Source organism: Copidosoma floridanum, unplaced genomic scaffold (genome assembly GCF_036245765.1).
Source record: "Copidosoma floridanum isolate Cflo_tuat_1 unplaced genomic scaffold, Cflo_Japanese_pri ptg000009l, whole genome shotgun sequence".
Taxonomy (NCBI): Eukaryota; Metazoa; Arthropoda; class Insecta; order Hymenoptera; family Encyrtidae; genus Copidosoma; species Copidosoma floridanum.
The window spans coordinates 6,712,004-6,731,447 of record NW_028321886.1 but is presented as its reverse complement, the minus strand read 5'-3'; the positions used below and the strand labels follow the sequence as shown (position 1 = coordinate 6,731,447).

At 39.7% G+C, this 19,444-nt stretch overlaps 6 protein-coding genes across 10 annotated transcripts in view; 2 read left to right on the top strand and 4 right to left on the bottom strand.

Annotated features, from left to right (window-relative positions):
- Window positions 1-42: 42 nt before the first annotated feature.
- On the bottom strand, window positions 43-1,144 carry LOC106635933 (chymotrypsin-2-like). The gene is made up of 5 exons (XM_014348126.2): window positions 1,090-1,144; window positions 779-923; window positions 467-716; window positions 251-391; window positions 43-192 (listed from the first exon to the last, which is right to left on the bottom strand). The coding sequence occupies exons 1-5, from the start codon at window positions 1,142-1,144 to the stop codon at window positions 43-45; spliced, it is 741 nt and encodes a 246-aa protein (XP_014203612.2).
- A 573-nt stretch (window positions 1,145-1,717) lies between these two features.
- Window positions 1,718-2,666, top strand: LOC106646472 (NADH dehydrogenase (ubiquinone) MNLL subunit). 2 transcript variants are annotated; one of them, XM_089589651.1, is made up of 2 exons: window positions 1,718-1,760; window positions 2,157-2,666. In XM_089589651.1, the coding sequence occupies exon 2, from the start codon at window positions 2,313-2,315 to the stop codon at window positions 2,505-2,507; it is 195 nt and encodes a 64-aa protein (XP_089445777.1). In that variant the 5' UTR covers window positions 1,718-1,760; window positions 2,157-2,312; the 3' UTR covers window positions 2,508-2,666. The 2 variants fall into 2 exon arrangements, with proteins under 2 accessions (XP_089445777.1, XP_014217997.2); XM_014362511.2 differs by having other exon boundaries at window positions 1,718-1,844.
- A 160-nt stretch (window positions 2,667-2,826) lies between these two features.
- On the bottom strand, window positions 2,827-4,671 carry LOC149375251 (uncharacterized). Its single transcript, XM_089589643.1, has one exon. The coding sequence runs from the start codon at window positions 4,669-4,671 to the stop codon at window positions 2,827-2,829; it is 1,845 nt and encodes a 614-aa protein (XP_089445769.1).
- A 2,471-nt stretch (window positions 4,672-7,142) lies between these two features.
- LOC106636034 (uncharacterized) lies at window positions 7,143-10,101 on the top strand. Of its 2 annotated transcripts, none has more exons than XM_014348263.2 (7): window positions 7,143-7,756; window positions 7,864-8,003; window positions 8,076-8,243; window positions 8,323-8,496; window positions 8,595-8,828; window positions 8,897-9,048; window positions 9,138-10,101. In XM_014348263.2, the coding sequence occupies exons 1-7, from the start codon at window positions 7,558-7,560 to the stop codon at window positions 9,361-9,363; spliced, it is 1,293 nt and encodes a 430-aa protein (XP_014203749.2). In that variant the 5' UTR covers window positions 7,143-7,557; the 3' UTR covers window positions 9,364-10,101. The 2 variants fall into 2 exon arrangements, with proteins under 2 accessions (XP_014203749.2, XP_014203748.2); XM_014348262.2 differs by having other exon boundaries at window positions 8,323-8,517.
- Window positions 10,102-10,321: 220 nt separating this feature from the next.
- LOC106636047 (uncharacterized) lies at window positions 10,322-11,476 on the bottom strand. The gene is made up of 3 exons (XM_014348280.2): window positions 11,314-11,476; window positions 10,588-10,913; window positions 10,322-10,526 (listed from the first exon to the last, which is right to left on the bottom strand). The coding sequence occupies exons 1-3, from the start codon at window positions 11,332-11,334 to the stop codon at window positions 10,322-10,324; spliced, it is 552 nt and encodes a 183-aa protein (XP_014203766.2). The 5' UTR covers window positions 11,335-11,476.
- Window positions 11,477-15,257: 3,781 nt separating this feature from the next.
- LOC106636082 (uncharacterized) overlaps window positions 15,258-19,444 on the bottom strand; it is a 35,435-nt gene continuing 31,248 nt past the window's right edge. For 2 of the 3 annotated variants that reach the window (XM_089589438.1, XM_089589437.1), the window contains 2 exons: window positions 18,681-18,978; window positions 15,258-18,435 (listed from right to left, as the gene is read on the bottom strand). In XM_089589438.1, the coding sequence (XP_089445564.1) occupies window positions 18,319-18,435; window positions 18,681-18,978 (415 nt within the window). In that variant the 3' untranslated portion in view covers window positions 15,258-18,318. Of the gene's footprint in view, window positions 18,436-18,671; window positions 18,979-19,444 lie in introns of all 3 variants that reach the window. The other variant, XM_089589440.1, reaches the window with a different exon arrangement.

Below are 19,444 nucleotides of genomic sequence, written 5' to 3'. Positions count from 1 at the left end.
GTTATCACGAGAGAGTTGACCTAAAATAATGTAGACGATACTTCAATCGCTCGAAATTTTATCCTTGATCCAGTCGATGAACGAAAACACGCGGGTGTAGACGTCGGGCTTTCCAGCCGCGCAAGCTTCGACGGCAAACGACACGATACCCACTTGCACACCGTCCGCAACAAGAGGTCCGCCGGAGTCACCCTGAAAATGATTGTTGTACAAGTACTTGGTTTAAAAAAAAGGAAAAAAAAAGTCTTACGAAGCAAGCGCCCTCCCCGGCCTTGTTTAGGGTGCAAATCTGGGAGTCATTGATCTTCTCGCCAGCCATTTTCGAGCATTCATCCTGGCCAATGACGTTCAGTTCGATTTCCTGCAGCGCAAAGGGCTTGGGACCTATGCTCTTTGGACAAATAAGAAAGATTTACACCAAGAACCGAGTAACCAAACGAAGAAAGAGGAGTGAACAATGTATTACCGTGATCCAGCCCCAACCGGTGAGGACGATCGGGCTGCCGGTTTTGTTGAACCCCTCGGTGGGGAGCTTGACGGGCTGGACTTTGTTCGTGAACTCGATGTCACGGCCGACGCGGATCAGGGCAATGTCGTTGGCGAGGTCGGACCTGCTCCAGTTTTTGTGCCAGATGACGCGGTCGGGCTGGTATATTTTCGATCTCTCGAAAATGATGCGCGAGTTGGAGCCGACTGCGATGACCATCGGTCTTTTTCTGCAATAATCGTTTTGTTTTTTGTCATGCATCGTGAGAAGAAAAATTATACGTTGATTTACCTGTCGACGCAGTGCGCTGCGGTCAGAATCCAACGTTTGTTAATAATAGAGCCGCCGCAAAAGTGGCCAAACCGATTTTGTAGTGACACCTGGTACGGGTACTTGCCTTTCGGGGCATCTTTACCACCGACGATTTTCGGCGTTGCTGGAAATTACATGCAACTGTGCACTTGTCGATTTTTTTTTTTTTTTTTTTTTTTTTTTTTTTTTTTTTTTTTTTTTTTTTTTATGAAGTACAAAAAGTACGTATTTTTATTATTAAGATTAACTTGTAAAAGCTTATTGTATATATAATTATCAACTGGCCAAACCTTGGAGCGTTTCCGTTGCGTAGAGTAAAAATACTATGATGGCAACGTACTGCATGGTAACACAAAAAATTAATAATGTAAAATAAACCTGAGCTTCCAAACTCTTTGACTGATCTGAACTTACCGAGTGACGGCACATTTATATTGAATGATTATCTATGAATCCTTGAAACATTTATTATTGACCCAAAAATATAGGGGTCAACCTTGTAAACAACAAATCACTATGTTCATTGAGATTTAAATGTTTGTCCTTTACTTTTTATCATTTATCAAAGAATTATACTACATCTACTATTTTATCATCAAAGAGTGATTGCAACTTTGAATATTACTACTTTACGCGTTGCAATTATAACAATTTGAAGTTGAACATAAAGATCGAATTAGCCAGAGAAGCAGGAGCTTAATTATTCACAATATTTGACGCTTGTGAGTATATTAAAATTATCTAAATGTAAATTGGAAAAGGAGAAAGCATATATACAAGTGCAATATTTATTTTTAAAAACTTCTTTAAAAAAAAAACGTACAAAAATATAAAAAACACTTATTTACTTGAGTAATGATTTGAGTCGGCGCGCCAACGAATAACAGCAGCTATATATATATATGATTGATTCGATCAGCTGTAGATTGCGGTGGTGTTTGTGCTATTGTGTATGTCGCAGGTCCGTAAATTTAGTGTCATATCAATCTAAACATTCCAAAAGAGTGTCAATTATTTGTTTTAACTCTATAATTAATGTAAAAAGGTAATTAACATATTTTATTGTTGTAACTTTGTATAGAGTATCTGTGTTCGTACCTAGTATGCAATAACGTTTGCAACAAGTAGAGTAAAGCTTGACAGTCACTTGCATCGCTGAATACTATGATACTGTTAAGCCGATCAAGTTTTTTGTAGTTAATTTTATGATACAGTTGTATACTAATCATTTACAAATGTGTTGCGAATTATTGCAATACCCTTTAAATTGCTTGTTGTTGCCATTACGTAATGGACATAACCTAGATTCTTTAATGATTAATAAAGTCGTTTTTTCATTTATAATCGTGTTTTTCAGTTTGATGGGCTTAGAACTAGCAAGTAACTTGTGGAAGAGATATTCCTTGGTGGTCATAGTTCCATCATTCTTTTTTTACTGCATATACGCAGACTACTCTCGCACTCAGAGGTGGAAAGCTAGCTTGGCTTTAAAGAATCAAGAAGTCCAGTAAATATGAAGATCATAACGAAAGACATCAAAGTGATCAATTCCCAATTTCGTAAAAATTATCTGTTGATGCTGATTCCCTTAGCTGGTATATTTATTGGTCATCAACTAGATAAGATTGAAGACGAAAGAATGTCAAAGTTTAGAGACAAGACAGCTCTTTACAAACGAGATGTACCACCAGCAAAGCCATCATGGTAACCAAAGCTTATTCATAAGTCTTCTAACATCTCAAAAGACATGTTACCCATAGTTAATTTTATTTAATAAAAAAAAAAAAAAAAAAAAAAAAAAAAATCAAAACATCAATGTATTTTTTTCTGTTTTGTTTTTTCAATTTATGCCTAAGATCAATTTGTATTGATGACGTGATTTTTTATTATCAAAATTAAAAAATGAAAAATTCGAGAAATTTATTTCAATGAGTATTTTTTTTATTAAACTACTTAGTAACTATATAAAATATACAGTGATTAGTTCAGAATACAGTGGTAGGAACGTTAATATAGTTGTCCTACAATCAACGAAATATGGAAAATCTTTTGTGATTATCGTCCTTCTTTTGTGCAATTTTAGACGATTTATTTAATTTTTTCGTCCTATCTAAATTTTCTTTATCATTTGCACTTTGAATCGTCGTACTTTTAGTTGCCATGTTATAAGCTTGTCTCTTCTTTTTCAACCAATCGTCCGTCTCCTCGCTCCAAGAAGCTGGCCTATCCTTAGACCTCATTCTCGACCTTATCGACCTGTTTATAGTATCCAAGTTCAAATAAGAGAACTTCCTATGATTGGTCAAGTCCTTTTTCTCCTGATCCCCTGCTGGTGGAGCAGTCACGTTTCCATCGATCAGACCATAATTAAAAAGCTTGGACTCCTGCTTCTGAGTCGCTATGATGTTCTCGCTGAGTTTCTTCAAAGCCTTCTCCTCCAGCATCCCGTTGGTCGAACCTTCCGAAAAATCGCTCTTCTCCGACAAACTTTTAACCGGCAGGGTAGAAACGGACTGCAGCTCCAGCCTCGGCCGTCTCTCGCTCGCAGATCTGGTGAAGGCCAAAGGTTTCTTAAAGATTACTGGATCGAATTTTTTCGAGGTCACGACAAACGACGAGTCTCCAAGGTCGGCGGACAAAGTCGAGTCCAGATCCTCGTACTTGATCTTCTGGCGCGGCCTCGATCGTGACCTCGTGCTGCCGATCCTGTGACTCATTCTACTGCCGTCCGTGACCAGTGAGCTTCTCGAGTTTGGAGCATTCCTCGTAACAATCGAAGGAGGAATAGGCTTACTATTGTCCCGATCCCTGCCGTCCAGCGAGTCTCTCGAGCTGGTCCTCGACGCCTGCAGCGAATTCGACGAGCCGGTCTCGGACTTGGGCCGGTGGTCCTTGTTGATGGGCTCAGGTAGCGACTGGGCCTCATTGGGATTGTCGTGGACAACGCTCTCCGCACTGAGAGCTTTTCTATGCCGTTTGGCGTACAGCTCCGCCTGCTTCATCTTGTCCTTGACCAGCCTCTCGAGTATTCTCAGCTCCTTTTCCTTCTTGAAGAGGAGCCTCTCGCGCGATTGCAGCGCTACTTCCTTGTCCTTGAGCAGCGTCTCCAGCTTCCTCAGCGCATCCAGCCTCTGCATCCAGTTTTCCTTGAATATTTCGTCGCTTATGTCCTCCGGGCGCTTGGCGCTCGGCAAACACCCGTTCTTCCGACCGTGGCAGCAGAGCTCGTCCTGCAGGTTCTCGTCCAGGCTTTCGATGCCCTCGCTGATGGAGTGCAGGCTGCTTGACCGCTTCGGCAGTTTTGGGGCAACTATACCGAAGCGCCGGTACTTTGAGCTGGCGAGCGTCCACCGGCTTTGAGGCACGTCGTAATTGTTGATGATGCTGTTGCTCCCTGAGCCGAAAACATTGTAATTCATCATCGAGCTGCCTACGAAGGGCTCGTCGTAGACGGGCTCCTCGATTTTGAGGTAAGCCTTCGCGTATTGGACGTTACGGGAAGGCCCTTCATTTTCCACCTCGGGCTTTTTTCCCTTGACCTCTGGGATTTTTATTTCGTCGTATATGTGCTCGTCGATCTCGAAAAATACTCCAGACAGATCCGACGACTCGTCACCCGCACCAACTTCTTCTTCTTCTTTTCCTGCGTCGACATCCGATTCTTCCGCTTTGCACGACTCTGCAGTTATCGGCTCGTCCTTGGAAACTTGGAAAACTTTGTCACCTGCTTCGGTGCTTTTTACATCGGATTCCTCGCAGATGGACTTTTCTTTAAATTTGATGGCGAGCTTTTCATCGTCGATTTGATTCGGCGAACTCGGACTCTGCACGTTCGTTGGTACTATAAAAGCCTCCACTCGGTATTTTTTCATTTTTTTTCCTTCGATCTTATTTATTTATTTATTTATTTTTTTTTTTTATATCTAAAGTGCACAAAATAAAAAATGTGTGATTGACATCTGAGTACAGGTGGCGCTTAAGATAAACGTATCCGTATATAGTAATCACCATCGAGATCACGGTCACCTCATCATCACCTGCGTTCTGTCACTTTGCAAGCGTAGTACTTAACTGCGGTTTGTTCATCAGTTTTAAGATTCCGTGTTTTTATTGTTATCGTCCAGCATCGCCGCACTTACACCAAACAATATACACAATGACGATGACGATGAAAAAATAATCTTCATTTTTAAGTAGCTGTACTATAAAACCCGTAAGACGAAAATTAAACGGTCATATCGTCGTTCGCGACGCTCCACCTACTTTCCTGCGACGACAATATAAAAACGCATTTAAAGCCTATACACCGGTTGCAGGTACGTGTATACAGATATACAGGACCGAGTACAACAATATTCTCACGGCGCATCTGTACATATATAGGTATATATACAGGTAACTCTCCTCGATTCAAAGGGGGACTACTCTCGGGGCATAAACTGTAACGGCCGGCGTGCCTCCACCGGACCCCGCCGATGCTCTCTATCTCCGAGGGCCGTTGGGCTCGCTCCCTCTCCAACATATTAACATTATATACCTCTCATATACATATATATATACGTGGGCAAAAAGCAGGTAGATGGAGAAATTTAAGTATTTGGGCCTTGGGGTCTCGCGCAGCGGGAACTCGGCCCTCTTACTTATACGTTCTTTTGCTTATTTGATGCCCACACAAGTATATGCGTATATACATATATATAACATGGGCCCTCGCCGAGCTAAGGCTTTTTTTTTTTTTCTCCCTCGACACGCCAATAATGGGTGTGTACGTGCGGTTTTGTTCTTTATAATGCGGGCTTCTGTTTTTCCGATTTGCGTCTTCTAAAGACTTTTCTTTTTTACCACGCGAAGGTATAAAATAAGAGGGGTTTTCATATGTATGTTATGTATTAATTGTATTTTTATATACTCATACAATAATTGATAGACTTTTAATTTTAATTTAGATAATTTCATTTTAGCATAATCTATCCACGTGCACGCGATAAATGGGTATTTGTTTGAACCGTGTCCCTTTTTTCCAACATCCGTTTTTATTCAGGTCTTTGATGCAAATGTGTCGCCATTGTTTTTTGTTAAAAAAGTCCCACTGCGGTGAATCGCCAAAAGCATAACAATTGTACCTATAGCTACTTCGTTTATTCTTTTAAAGTTCGGTGAACTTACGGACAAATTGAATTGATTACCGACGTGAAGAGCTTTGCATGAATTTCATCGTACGTTCGATCGTTGGAATAAAATTACCGATTTATCGAAGCTAGGACACCGATTTTCATACCTATGAACTATTTTTTTCCCATATTTCCATATAAGTAAAACAGAGGGTTTTCTCTAATGGTGATTGGTCATTTTAATTATCCCTCACAGTATAGTAACAGACAACAGTGACTAAATTCACCTTCACGTTTTTCCCTACTCGGTGAATCTATTTCTGGTACCTATAACGTGACACTATTGTCTATATTTAATTTACAATCAGTGCCATTTAGCGAAGCTGATTTCAACCAAAAAAAGTACCATATTTCTTTTGAAAGAAATTCACGAAAAAAAATTATTAGGCTAGAGATCTTAAAAATTTTCGCGATATAACTCAAATTTCCCCGATATTTTGGAGTTCGCCTGACAAATATAAAAAAATCAAAATTACTCTGAATCAGAGCTTTAGGAGGTCGATATTTGGGTAGAAGATAAATTGCGATCTTGCCGCAAATAGCACTGCATACATCAAATTTATTATATATCCGGCAGAATAGTTGCGGCTGGTTTATAATTGACTAAATGGCTCTAGGGCCTAAACTGCCTAAAGCTCTCGTTCAGAATTCTAGGGCCACTTTTTAGTTCACTAGTTCAGAAATCATCAACGCTAGATGGCGCTGATACAAATAATTAATACAATTAGTTACAGTAGAGCCATATAATCAATAATAAACCAGCCGCAACTAATCGAATAGATATAACATAAAAAGTTGATGTTGTCTGTGCTACTTGCGGCAAGTTTACAATTTATCTTTTGCCAAAAAATTGACCTTCTATATATTTATACTTTTGGAGGTGAATTTTCGAATAAACTTTCGTGCACTCGTACGTGTTTTTTTGCACTCATACCTCATACTTGTTCTTGTGCGTGCTTATGCGTTTTTATGCAGATGTCGTGACCGGACTTCCGTCCTACCTATCCTTTTTTTTGCCCGAAAATGTTTACCATGTCTGCGCACATACTTACCTACGGCGGTCGTCAGTGGTCAGTGTCGTCACGTCGTCAGTCGTCAGTGTCGTCACGTCGTACGACATATATATCGTTCACATAAATATATATATGTGCATCTGTTGGAACGCCATTTTATTTTACCTCGTTTGTTACCTCAAATCTCTATACACTCAAATCAATACGGGACTAATAAATTAATAAGCTCTACAAATTTCCAATCTCAAGGTCCTATACTTCAAATCTATAAATTCCTAGGGAGTCGATGAGAAAGAAACGACTAAAACACTATATAACAAGCAGGGCAGCACATCTCTCGGGACATTCGCCGTACAATTCCCAGGTTTACTCCATATAGGTACTTATATCGTGTTTACTTGGGTTGGGAGAGTGAACACAAAAAACTCTAAGCTTTTGACGGCTCTAGCTAGTGATAAAGATTTAAACATTCGAAATCGAATCCTGGCGCGTTCCATAAAATTATTTGATAGTTGTTTTGCGTTGTCGTTTGTAAATCTCGTGTGTGTCCGTGTAAATGAAATAATCATCGGACATGGAAGTTGAGGTTGAGGAAAATGAGAAAATCCAGATGTCCGATGTCCACGACGTCGTCCGCATTGTCGAGGTGTCCAGCATTACCGAGGCCAACGTGCCTGTCAGGCTCACTCCGACCGGCAAAATAAGCCATGCCAAATCTCGTGTTTACACACAGCGTTATCGCAAAGAATGGGAAGATATGTCCGATTTCAAGGGTTAGTTTCATGCCTATTTATTTCTTTATTCATCTTTTATTTCATTTCCAGTGGTACACATCATACTTAATTGATGTAAAAATAAAATAACGATTGATCTGCTTCAGATTGGCTGACATCAGTGCCTGATCAGCTAACCCGAGCTTATTGCAAGTTTTGTGACAGAAACTTGCATGCACACAGGCTGTCGTTGTTAAAGCATATGTGTACTTTGAAGCATCAAAGAGCTGCTGTTCAGTTTAATAAGGTAAATACATGTGATACTTGAATTTAGCAATATTCTGGAATTTTCATTATTTTAACACTGTGCTGGTTACAGAGAGAAGGTCGTATGTCAAGTGTTGAGACAATAAAGCGAGAATATGCCACTTATGATGATTCCAATGATTACGAAGATGGAGAGATGTATGATGAAACACTAGAGGAAGAAGCCGAGGTATCCGGGGGAGAAATGGAAGAATCTGGTATCACCAGTGAGTCAGAAAGGGTGAGTCCAAGAAACTGATGGCTAATGCACTCACGTTTTTTTAAGAAACAAAAAAAAAATAATTACTCCTAATTAATAGGAAAAAGAAGCTAGTACGTCACAAGCTATGATTAATGCTGATTCTGAAATTGAAGCAGACACCCATGAAGTTCAGTTACAAATGGTTGTTGATTCTGAAAATGATGGACATGACGAAGATGATGAAGATTACGAAAACAATGAACAATTTTATGAAGTTGAACAACAAAAGGATGTAAGTGACAATTCTCAATCGGTAAGTATGTGTAAGTCATTAATTAATACATTGTTTGCAAAAGAATTTATAAACACAAATGTTTAATTGTTCAACAGAATGAAGTAATACAAGAAGTTGTTAATAGCAACGAAAGGACAAAGGGTAATCCTGATTCTAAAAAGATGTACATTTTGGTAAAGGGTTCACTTATTTCTCCAAAATTAAGTCCAGTCGTAAGTAAAGCACAAGCCAGTAAAAAAATATGTGAAATGAACACTGTACCCACGAACAGTACTCCTAGAAAGACGTCTATCACTGAAACAAATGATAGTCAAGAAGCTTTAAATAAGGTAAACTACACTTAAAAATAATTATACAAGCTATCTTCTCATTAATTAATACTTTGTATGTTCCATAGAATACTAATTTGAAAAAAGTAATTACTCAAACACTCAAAAGTTCTACGTTGAGTACACACGTTTTAGATACGTGCAAAGGGGTTCCTGTCAATGGGTTGCAAGTAATCCTCTACAGATTAAAGGATGGAAGATGGATCTTTGTTCATGAAAGGTATGCATATTTTTATGCATATTTTTACATTTTAAACAGTATATAAAACCTTAAAAAAATAGTACAGTCAAAGATACAATTTTTTTCAGTACTACAGCTGCTGATGGAATGTGCAATGATTTTTCAAAAATACTTTCTCCTGGACGTTATAAGTTCCACTACGACGTTGAAAAATACTACAATACGAGAAAAATTGGTACTATTTTTCCATTCATAGAAATAGTTTTTGATATCAAAGATCCTCAAAAAAAATATCACATCCCACTGATGCTCACTCCATACAGTTATAGTACATACCGAGATATATTAAGATAAAAGCTTTTTGTCGTAAAAACAATTCTTAGGCTCTTGATAAATATACGTAAATGTAAATAGAGTTTGAAAACTGATGCGTATAAGTAAGCAAGTAAAATTATATATGTACTACTATTGCCTGCTGTGTTAAAAAACTGTTTTTCAAAATGCCACAGTATGTATCATATAATTCTTAGGATTAGTGGCATCATTAATATTATGTGTGGTGATTGTAAGTTGGCTAAACTTTACTTCAACGGTGTTAGGTCCAGCTCAAACTCAAGTAAAAAAAATAGCTTTCAACATGTATATTGCTAAGTCAATTGAAAGATTTCTACTCAAAAGCTGTAATTAAAGAAAAAATAAAATAAATTAATTTTGATAGATCTATAAATAAGTTTGATATGGCTTAAAATATTGGCTAGCATATTGAACACAAATAAAAAATCTTTGAGCCTAATGTACAACTTAAACTGAACAAATAAATAAACGCGAATAAATTATAATATCCAAAGGTTTTTAACCTAATATTTTTTTTTTTAACTGTCCAGATATATTGATTAGAATATTTGTTTACTATTTTTTCAGTAAAAATGATAAACTCTTATTTTTGAGTTGAGAAGTTCTGTAAAGCCAACCATGTAAAGTAAATTGTAGAAGTAATTATTTGTGTTAATAATGTTGAGCCTTACCTTGTGCCACTGCTATTAATTCTTAAGAAGTCGTAACTATTTGCTCGAGAAAATCGGAAAGTGTATTTGTAAGCATTTTTAAAAAAATTAATAAAATTTATTTTACATAATACACAAGTGATAATTAATGCATATGAAAGATCACTACCACGCATACTGTAATAAACGGACCAAACGATTTTTGTACAATTTTTTCATATTGTAAAAGTGAGAAAAAAAAAAAAAGACATCTGAAACATAAAACACTCTAAACTGAACGAGATCCATGATCGACAAAAAATCGGCACTCAGCTCGGGGGTAGGTACTGCCGATCTCCGCCGTCGGCACCACCTTTGCCACCTTTGACACCACCCCCACCAGCTCCAGCTCCAGCGCCTCCTGGCCCTCGTCCCGGGGACGGCTTTGCTCCACCGCCACCTCCACCCCCGCCAGCTCCCGCCGCCTTACCGATCGTGAAGCTAGCCTTGTTGCCTTTTTCGTCGGCCATGTACCTTGAAAAGAAAGAAAAGCAAAATAAAATCGAGAATATCTTCGAGTGCAGTGGGTACTCACTTGAACGAGACAGGCAAACCCTCGGGGCTCTGGTAGCCGTAGGTGCCCTCGACGACGCGCACCGTCTCACCGTCGACCTCCTTGAAGGAAACGCTCTCCTCGCGCTGGACGCCCTCCTCCTGGGGTGGTCCCGGGGCAGCGGGACCCGCGTTGGGCCGAGCCGCGCCACCACCTGGTAATCTGTTCACGTTGGCCGGGGGTGATCCTCCGGAGGGCAAGGGTAACGCCCGGCCGCCCGAGCTGCGCGCGTGAACTGGTGCCATTTGGTTAGCCGAGAGCTTGTCCGGGTGACCGTTTGTCCGCCCAGCGAGCAGGAGACACGCGAGCTTGCGACGATGCAGAAACAGTTTTTTCTTTCGTATATCACACGTGTGTAAAACATTTTGGGAACCCTAGCGCGTTCATTGTTACAATTTAAAAAAATTCGTCACGGCAATATGTGGATGATCGGTAAGCGGCCGAGCCACCGATCTATACGTTTTTAACCATAAGCTTTAACGAACCGGATGAAATTTCAGGGGTAAAAGTCTGCCATATCAGGAAGTTAAATCTCCACACATGATGGACACTCGTGACGAAACCCGTTGCCGATTTTTATATGCAATATTTTTCAACACACTTGGATGTGCGCATGTACATTACAGACTTTCGAGGATACAAATGTATACAACGGACCCTGTCCTAGACCACAAAAACAACTAGGAGGAAGAAAAAAAAATACAATACCATAATTCCGTAGGACCGCATGCTTTTCACACCTCTGGCACTCGTAGTGAAAATTTTCGACGAAACAGCAATAAAACAGCGCACCAACGAGTGTGTATGTATTGTAATTATACAGTACACGCGTATAAATAATCAATAGATTCGGCACAATAAAAACAACAACAACAACAACAACGAGAGTCGTCGCATATTTCGATGTTTGCAAAAGTGAGGCTCGAGCCAGCGATCGGCGCTATCTGGGCGACAGGTCGTCCGCGCGCTTTTACTTATATACCTTGTATACTTGCCTCGACGATCGCGGCCTCCCCCGTTTTCTTCTATATCACATACTCATCCCATGATTACATACGCGTGTGTTTGTGTGCAACTCAAAGGGACATTTTTCTCTCCTCTATAACTTTTTTTTAGACATATTTGTATACAGTAGGAGAGGATCGGCAGATAGTCGGGTATACAATATATGTACATGCAGATATGCATCTATCGAATCAACACCGGCGTCGTTGAAAGCTGCACCGATTGCTCCTCGCGTTACGAGTTTATTACCATTTTCGAGACACAATATTCGTCGTTCCATATATACACTTTGTTGGCATCTCGTACACCGCTTTGTCCTCTCAGTCGGACAAAGCTGGTGCGTTGCGTAAACCGGCAATTAGCATTTCGCTACTGTTTTTCTTCCTCGCCGTCATCGTCCCACCAGTCGATATGTACACGCTCAAGGGCCCGCCCGGCGAATCGTTCGAATGCTTATCCATCCAATGGAAATTCTTTGAGACTCGCGAATCGGCCGTACAAGTTACCGATCTGCGGAGAACGAGAAAAGAAAACTTGCCACTTATACTCTCGTGCTTGCGTCAGCGCGGGTTTTTTTTTTTCTTTTTCTTTCTTACACCTCTCTCGGGAAAGTCAAAGGTTCACCCATACGGTTATACACTTATAGTCTTCAAATGGTGGGGAGGGAACGAAAAATTTCACCGGAGACAAACAATTAACGGTGTATGTATACAGCACAGTTTGCAAAACGATGATTCAACATAATAATATGTACCATCGGGAATAATATAATAAATAACACTTGCGCACCTCACGTGCATCCATACGTACTTTATGTATTTTCACATGGCAAAGGCTCGTCTCTCTCTCTCTCCGCACAACACATTAGGTGTGCTCTTATCGATGAGTTTTACACGGTTTTATAGCATCGACAGGGGGGTAAGAAAAAAAAAAAAAAAAAAAAAAAAAAACACACAGGCAACAATTTATCTTTTCATTCCTTCGGGTCTAGATGTACGAGGCATCTCTCGAGATTATTCAACATCCCCGGGGAGACCCAACGTAACGCCGCATAACGTGTACACACCACGGAACCTTGGCTCTTAGCGCTTGAAGAAAGAAAATGAAGATAACCCGTCAACTCTTCCCATTAGCCGAAGGATCGCTATCTCGGGCGATATTTATGCAAGTACAAACTCCCATGAACTGGACAGATATGAGATCCAAAGAAAACGCGAAATTTTGCCGTCGAGTCGCCGGTGTTACGTATAAGGTACTTAAGCGTTGCCGCACATGTGTACAACATCGGAAAAAGGACGAGGCGACGAGTGCGAGCTGTGATGGACATGAGTAGGTGTAGAGGATGTAGGGACAAATTTTCCAATATATTACACTCAGGACAGTATAATATATCGTCAGCCTATGACGGAGAGAAATAAAAGAGTAGCCGCGAGCGCGGGTTAATCGATGATGCCATCTCTCGACGATCATTGTCTACAGCTAAGACGACGTCGTTCTATTTAATTTATTGTCTCTCACTCTCTCTCCTTTTTCTGTACACCGGAGTTATATACCTATATACGTATAGTCATACAGGTAGATGCCAGCTTCGGTAGCCGACCTCTGATGCACACGTACCTGTACCCGCATTACCGAGATTTATGAGCCTCGTAATTCGTAATTGTCATTTATGTGTATACGTTTTATATTGTACGTTTACATGAACATTACATCTACAAGTATACGGAGAAGAGGAGCAGCACGACAAAGGGCACCTTCGGTAGCTATACGAGAAAAATTTTTTTTAAGACAAGTATACGCATGTCCTTGGATAAACGTGTTTTTTCATCTTCCAATCACTCGCCTGAATATAATATAATATGAAGGAATTTCCTCGCGTGCAATGACAATAATTTGGAATTTGGTGTTTTCAGTACCACTGCGTTATAAGTGAACCAATGGTTTTAATAATTTTCGCTCGGGTAATGGGATATATGTCAAACTCTAATTTTAATCACGTGCAGGCGCTCCTCGTTGTGCTGAGTGACTTTTCTTTAATTGGGACTCGCCGCTTCTCGACAAAACCGCGCCGCGAGAGGATTTATGGCTGCCGATCGGCAGACGCCGCTCTGACAACACAATGCTGCCGTAACTCAAAAAGTATACTTTTTTCACAAAGAAATTTTCTCTTTGCCCCTCCCCACCCCTCTCGTGATTACTCGGCGAGTTTTCTTTCTTTTTATTCTGATTTTCAACTTTTTTTTTTTTTTTTCTCTCTTGTCATCGTTGTTTGTTTATTCTGTTTTCATATAGGCACTGGTAATATACATATACCTGCATGTATATTGTTCGAAAAATTGACATCTCTATCATCGCACCCTCGTAAAGTGTGCACACGTAGGTATAATCACACTTGTGCTTACTCAGTCTCTTATTTTATTTTAGCGTTGCCACTATCAATTTTAAATGGCAATATATCACTTTGTTTTTTTTTCCTTCCCCTCCCAAATATACTTAGCTACCCGCACGCCAATGTGGTCTTTAAATTCCAAGCTGCGTCTATCTTTCCCTAATGGTATCAACTTTTCAAATTAAAATAAACGCGTCTGTGCAATATTATCCAACGACATTTTTGGCCATTGCCATTTCATGCAATTTTCCCTTGCAATTATAAAAGGCTTCTCACACTTGATTGCGCAACGGTGAGTGAGCGCGAGTTATCTTAAACAAGTTCTTTCAAAGGAAAGTCTTTCCATGTACAATAAAATATACTCGGGTATAAATTATCAGTCAATGTCCATGCTCTTAGCTTACCAAATCGGCGATGGAGGCTGGCGAAAATTTTTCCGACCCACCAACTGCGTCATCGTCGGCCGAAGGCTTCGTGACTGCTGGCACAGAACAAGTGCATTTTCAGCACTGGCATCCGCGTATATACGACGACGATCCCATAGTCGGGTACGTACGGCACGGGTACAGCTTCTGATACTTACCTCGCCTCGCGAACTTTTTTTTTTTTCCCTGCCCCAACACGGTTCGCGGAGCTCGTGACTTTTACCTACTCGACTCGATGTTTGCTTTTTCTCGGGGGCCTTGTCGCGGCTGTTATGCCAGCGGGTGCGAGCCAATTTAATACTTGCACTTTGATCGCTTCCCATTGTGCAGAGAAGCTCCTCCCGTTGCGCTTTACATTCTTTTAACACTTTTTTTTTTCCTTCCCATCTCGTTTAGTCTTCTTGGAATCGAGTGAAGAGAGTTTCTTTCTTTTTTTTTCCATGGTGCTTGTAATCGTATTCAATTGTTTATGGTACTCTTGGTGAGGATGTAACTGAGAATCAAAGATCGATAATCATTGGTGTCATTGTTGATGGAGATTTTCTTTTTTTTTTTTTTTTTTTTTTTTCGAATCTGTAATGGATAAACAATTTCAATGTTCTGAACAGAAGTACGATTGTTTTTCCATGAAAAATTCAATCCTATATATTGTGTGCCATTTTGCACAAAGGCACTTTGTCGATGCAGTTTTGCAAGTGACGGAGAACTGGAACTGTTGGACGAAAAATGAAAAGAAGTTAGCCAACTCGCGGGATTTCAAGGAAAAGGTGTCAATTATGCTTGGACGTACAGGAAAAGTGATCAAGAATAATCAAGAGCGTGAAAAGCAATGATTTTTTAACAAGACATTTAATATTCGTTTAATATCCGTAAGCTCAGCAGAATCAACAGTTGCGTGGGACAGATGTTACAATAGGTTTTACTTTTAAATTTGTCTCTCTTTTATTTTATTTTATTTTATTCTTTTTTTTGCTTTTTTTTTACTTCGTTTTCTTTTTAATAATAATAGTAATAATAATAATAATAATGTCGGACTTTTTTTTTCACTTACAATTCTAAAATAGTTAATGGTCATCTATGTAATAATCTCCCAATCCACGCCGCTCTCGTTTTCACTTCGTTCATTTTCTTTTGTTTTCGTCCGACTGATGAACAGTTTATATATATATATATTTGTTTGTTTCATATATAATTACACGTTCCACATACATATGCCATCTTCTCACGCATAACGTTCGCTCCTCGTTTTCTCTCGCTGACTCTCTTGTGTGTACATATATTATATTATAAACCTCGCCATTTCACGCGTACTACAATTTACATCGTCCACAAAACACTACAGGCGTGTAATCGTCATTATCATGTATAAGTTACGCGGAAAATTGATTCAAGGCAAAGAGAGGATAAAGGACCGACAAAGGGGGATGGTTGATTTTATAATTATTATTATGCTTCGGTAAAAAATTCTTTGATTTGTTGAAACACTGCTCGCTAAAAAAAGTTCGGAATCGTCGTTCCTCTACTTTTGAGATCCCTCTACCGTACGCACGTAATAATTATTTGTTTATTTATATATTTATATCCTCCGAGAGATCCTAGCGCGGCTTCTCTGGCTCGGCGTGAGATTTTTCTGCTTAAAAATCATGCGAATCCAATGTACATTTTAAAAAAAAAAGGCCTCGTCTAATTAACCCGCTACTCAAATTGTATACAATAACAAATAAACCGAAGAAACAATCAATCGATCAAAAAAAAAAAAAATAAAAAAATAATCCATCGAACTGTACGTGTACGTAGTAATATAATGCAAGGTAAAAACAGACGGCAGTCCCTACAGTCTCTCACGAGCCACATTTAACACACGGCAATTCGATTACTCATTTATTAAATTTAACTTTTTTTGTTCATAATATCACTGTGTGATTCAATGTATTAGTATACAATATAGTTATAAACGAAGGAATTTTCATTTCGGACAATATTCATCATGTAGTTTCTTGTCTTTTTTGGACCTTTGCTATAAATGTCGTGTCTACGCGCGTACACGACTTTTTAACGACGGTGTTGGACTTTAGACCAATAAAACCTCGACTATATATATATAAAAAAAAAAGCAGGCTCGCGTGTGTAAACATGTAAAAAGCGCGTATAGGCGATATCCGTAGTTTTATATACAAAGGTATGCATGTACTAATAATGACCGAGTTCTCAACGGGGATGAGAATAATAATATCTTACACCCACATGTATGTGTATACCAATGCCAGTCTATGCACGCGTATTCTTTACTTATCAAATGAGACCTGTGCGTGAATTTTCTCAGTTAAGAGAAATCCCGACCAGGAAAATACGGCTGCATCGCGTGGAAAAAAGTCCATACTCGAGCCACACGTCTCGAGAAAACTGCACCTACGAAATCTCGACTCTACTGTAATCTTTCTCCGTTTATCGTCAACTGGTGATGGAATTTGAAAAAATCGGGAAAACTGGGGAGCGCCTCGACGCGTCGATCGAAAATCGAGTCACTATGTGACATCTCTTACCGAAATCATATAGAAAACAACGAGGAAACGTGCGCTCGCACCTGGGGCCTCTCTTCGACAAGAATACCATTGGCATAAAACAAAATAGTTTTAAAAACATCGAGCGAAGGGCAAGTTATACAGAGACGGTTTTCAAATTACGATAAATAATAACTTTTGCGTCATGTCTAAAACAGCTTGCATGATTGGTCGAAGGGTTAAAAAAAGCTGTCTACATACGTATTATGTATAAATTATGACATTCTTACAACTGTAATTTGTGCACAAGCAGCAATTGAATAGCGCAGTCTAGGTTGTTTTTTTTTTCTTTTAGTAATATTTTATTTAAAAAAAAAAAAAAAATAAAAAAAAAAAAACTTGACGGAACTTCTGAGGGCGGGTTTGCGGATAAATTCACATTCGATAACGATATTGCGCTGCATCTCTTTTATCTTATTTCTTTCTTTCGCTCGTATTAGGATAAAATTTCTCGTCTTGCGAGCGCAAAGTTTTACACAAGTTCAAAACATAGTCGTAGTAATTATAATTAATCATATATATTATTATTTACAAAAATTCATCATTTCGCCGGCAAAAAGTGTCGCAGAGTAATATTCCGGCAAAAGTTCATTAGTCGCGAAATGATTGCTCCTTCTCGCACCTTTTCGTTCGCGCATTCCCTCGAAACCTTTTAATCGCTCATTCAAAATTTTTCGTTTTATGTTTGTATTCTTCTATTTTACTTCCATTTTCCATCTCATCGCTCGAAATGCTCGTGATGCCTCGGAAGAGAGAGAGAAAGAGAAATAAAAAGCCATTTGCGTTATTTCGACTTAACGAGCAGTGATTTTTAGTTTCGTTTATCTTTTTAGTCACGTATTCGTGTAGTAACGACACAATAGTAAAAGCACTTAAATTAAGCTATCATAGACATAGCTACATTATTTATCATCTGTATTTACTGTATCTACAATATATTTTCAATAGATTTTTTGCGTTTTAGTGCACGAACGAGCGACAGCGTCGTAGTGCTGCCACCCCGGCCGTATCATCATCATCATCATCATATCATAACTTTCTGCTCTCGGACTCGAACACGAATAACATCGTCTCTTGTTCCTTCCATCACTGTAATATAATATTCACACGGTCGTCTCTCGGGTGATGCTTAAACACACGCGCGTGTACGGGCGTGATCATCAAAATCTCCGTGATTTCGTCGCGCAACCAAAAATGCACGCGCGCAGAGCGGAGACGATACTTTTGTCGCGTGCTTCTCCCACGGGCCTCTATGACGAGAAGAAAAAGAAGAATAGTTGTGAGGCGTCGGCAGGTAAACAACACCAACAACCGGGCGGTAACAGCAGCTCCGTTACTGGACCACGCAGCACTTGCACTTGGGCTTCTTCTTGAGGGTGACGTGTTCAACCTGCGAAGCGTCGCCCGGGCCCTGCGCCGTCACTCGGCTCACCTCCACTGTCGCCGTACTCTGCAACAAAACCAATCGACAACCCATAAGAGACGTGTATGTTTGGACAACTCAACAAGTTAGCATCACTTTTTATTTGTTAAAAAACAACAACCGATTTTTCATACCGATCAACCACGGTAATGGTTATTTTAAAATATCTTCTTTTGGCCCAACCAAGATTGACATTGACGCATGGCGGTAAAAAAAAAAAAACAAAAAAAACAAAAACAAAAAAACATCATAAATAAATAAACAAGATTAACCTTTTCGTTGACAGGTTGCTGCTGTTGATTGCCAGAGGTGGGCTTGATGGGCGTGCTGTGGGCGTTGCCGTTGCTCGCGTTCCCGGTACCGCGGACATTGTTCCCCACCTCGTGGAGCAACGGACTCGTGCTCGAGTCGAGTTCCGCCGATTTTCTCTCGTAACCGGGCAACGCCGGGGCATTTTGACCCGGCGTCGGTGTGATCGGCTTGCCGCCTTTTATCAGCTCGACTATCTCGTCCGCTTCGCGCGACAAGTCGCCGTCGGGCCTGAACGGGTTGTCCCAGCCGCTGTCTGTGCTGAAATTTGACAAAGCAAACGGGACACGTGAGAAGATGTTTGGAATTTCCTTTTTTTTTTTTTCCTTTTTTTTTGTCCATACAATCAAGATACTTTTTCTCCACATAGATTGCGTCGAGGGACATTCATGTAACGACCACAATAATGATCGAGGAAGGAAGAGCAGCGATCGGTAATTGATCGGTAATGAATAGGACGATTACGCGTGCGGGTAAGCGAGTACTGTATGTAACAATAAAACGATGAACATCACGGCACTCCCCCATGTATCAACATTGACTTTTGCCAACTGATGTTGGTCTATGTATGTATATGTTGTACCTATACAAGCGATTTGTTGCTGACGGTGAATTGGTTATTTTAGAACATTACACCTTGTCAAAGACCCGTACAAAAGGCCACTGGTTCTACATGGACAGGTTTTTTTTTTTTTTTTTTTTTTTTTTTTTTTTTTTTTTTCCATTG

Excerpts from the sequence above, each read along its gene's own strand:
- LOC106635933 (XM_014348126.2), bottom strand. The coding sequence starts at position 1,144 with ATGCAGTACGTTGCCATCATAGTATTTTTACTCTACGCAACGGAAACG. Across the intron at positions 717-778 it reads GCAGCGCACTGCGTCGACAG|AAAAAGACCGATGGTCATCG; the intron begins GTAAATCAACGT and ends CGATTATTGCAG. Across the intron at positions 392-466 it reads CCGGTTGGGGCTGGATCACG|AGCATAGGTCCCAAGCCCTT; the intron begins GTAATACATTGT and ends ATTTGTCCAAAG.
- LOC106646472 (XM_089589651.1), top strand. The coding sequence starts at position 2,313 with ATGAAGATCATAACGAAAGACATCAAAGTGATCAATTCCCAATTTCGT.
- LOC149375251 (XM_089589643.1), bottom strand. The coding sequence starts at position 4,671 with ATGAAAAAATACCGAGTGGAGGCTTTTATAGTACCAACGAACGTGCAG.
- LOC106636034 (XM_014348262.2), top strand. The coding sequence starts at position 7,558 with ATGGAAGTTGAGGTTGAGGAAAATGAGAAAATCCAGATGTCCGATGTC. Across the intron at positions 8,004-8,075 it reads CTGCTGTTCAGTTTAATAAG|AGAGAAGGTCGTATGTCAAG; the intron begins GTAAATACATGT and ends TGCTGGTTACAG. Across the intron at positions 8,518-8,594 it reads TAAGTGACAATTCTCAATCG|AATGAAGTAATACAAGAAGT; the intron begins GTAAGTATGTGT and ends ATTGTTCAACAG.
- LOC106636047 (XM_014348280.2), bottom strand. The coding sequence starts at position 11,334 with ATGCGGTCCTACGGAATTATG. Across the intron at positions 10,914-11,313 it reads TGCGGTCCTACGGAATTATG|CTCGCGTGTCTCCTGCTCGC; the intron begins GTATTGTATTTT and ends CATCGTCGCAAG. Across the intron at positions 10,527-10,587 it reads GGTTTGCCTGTCTCGTTCAA|GTACATGGCCGACGAAAAAG; the intron begins GTGAGTACCCAC and ends TTTCTTTTCAAG.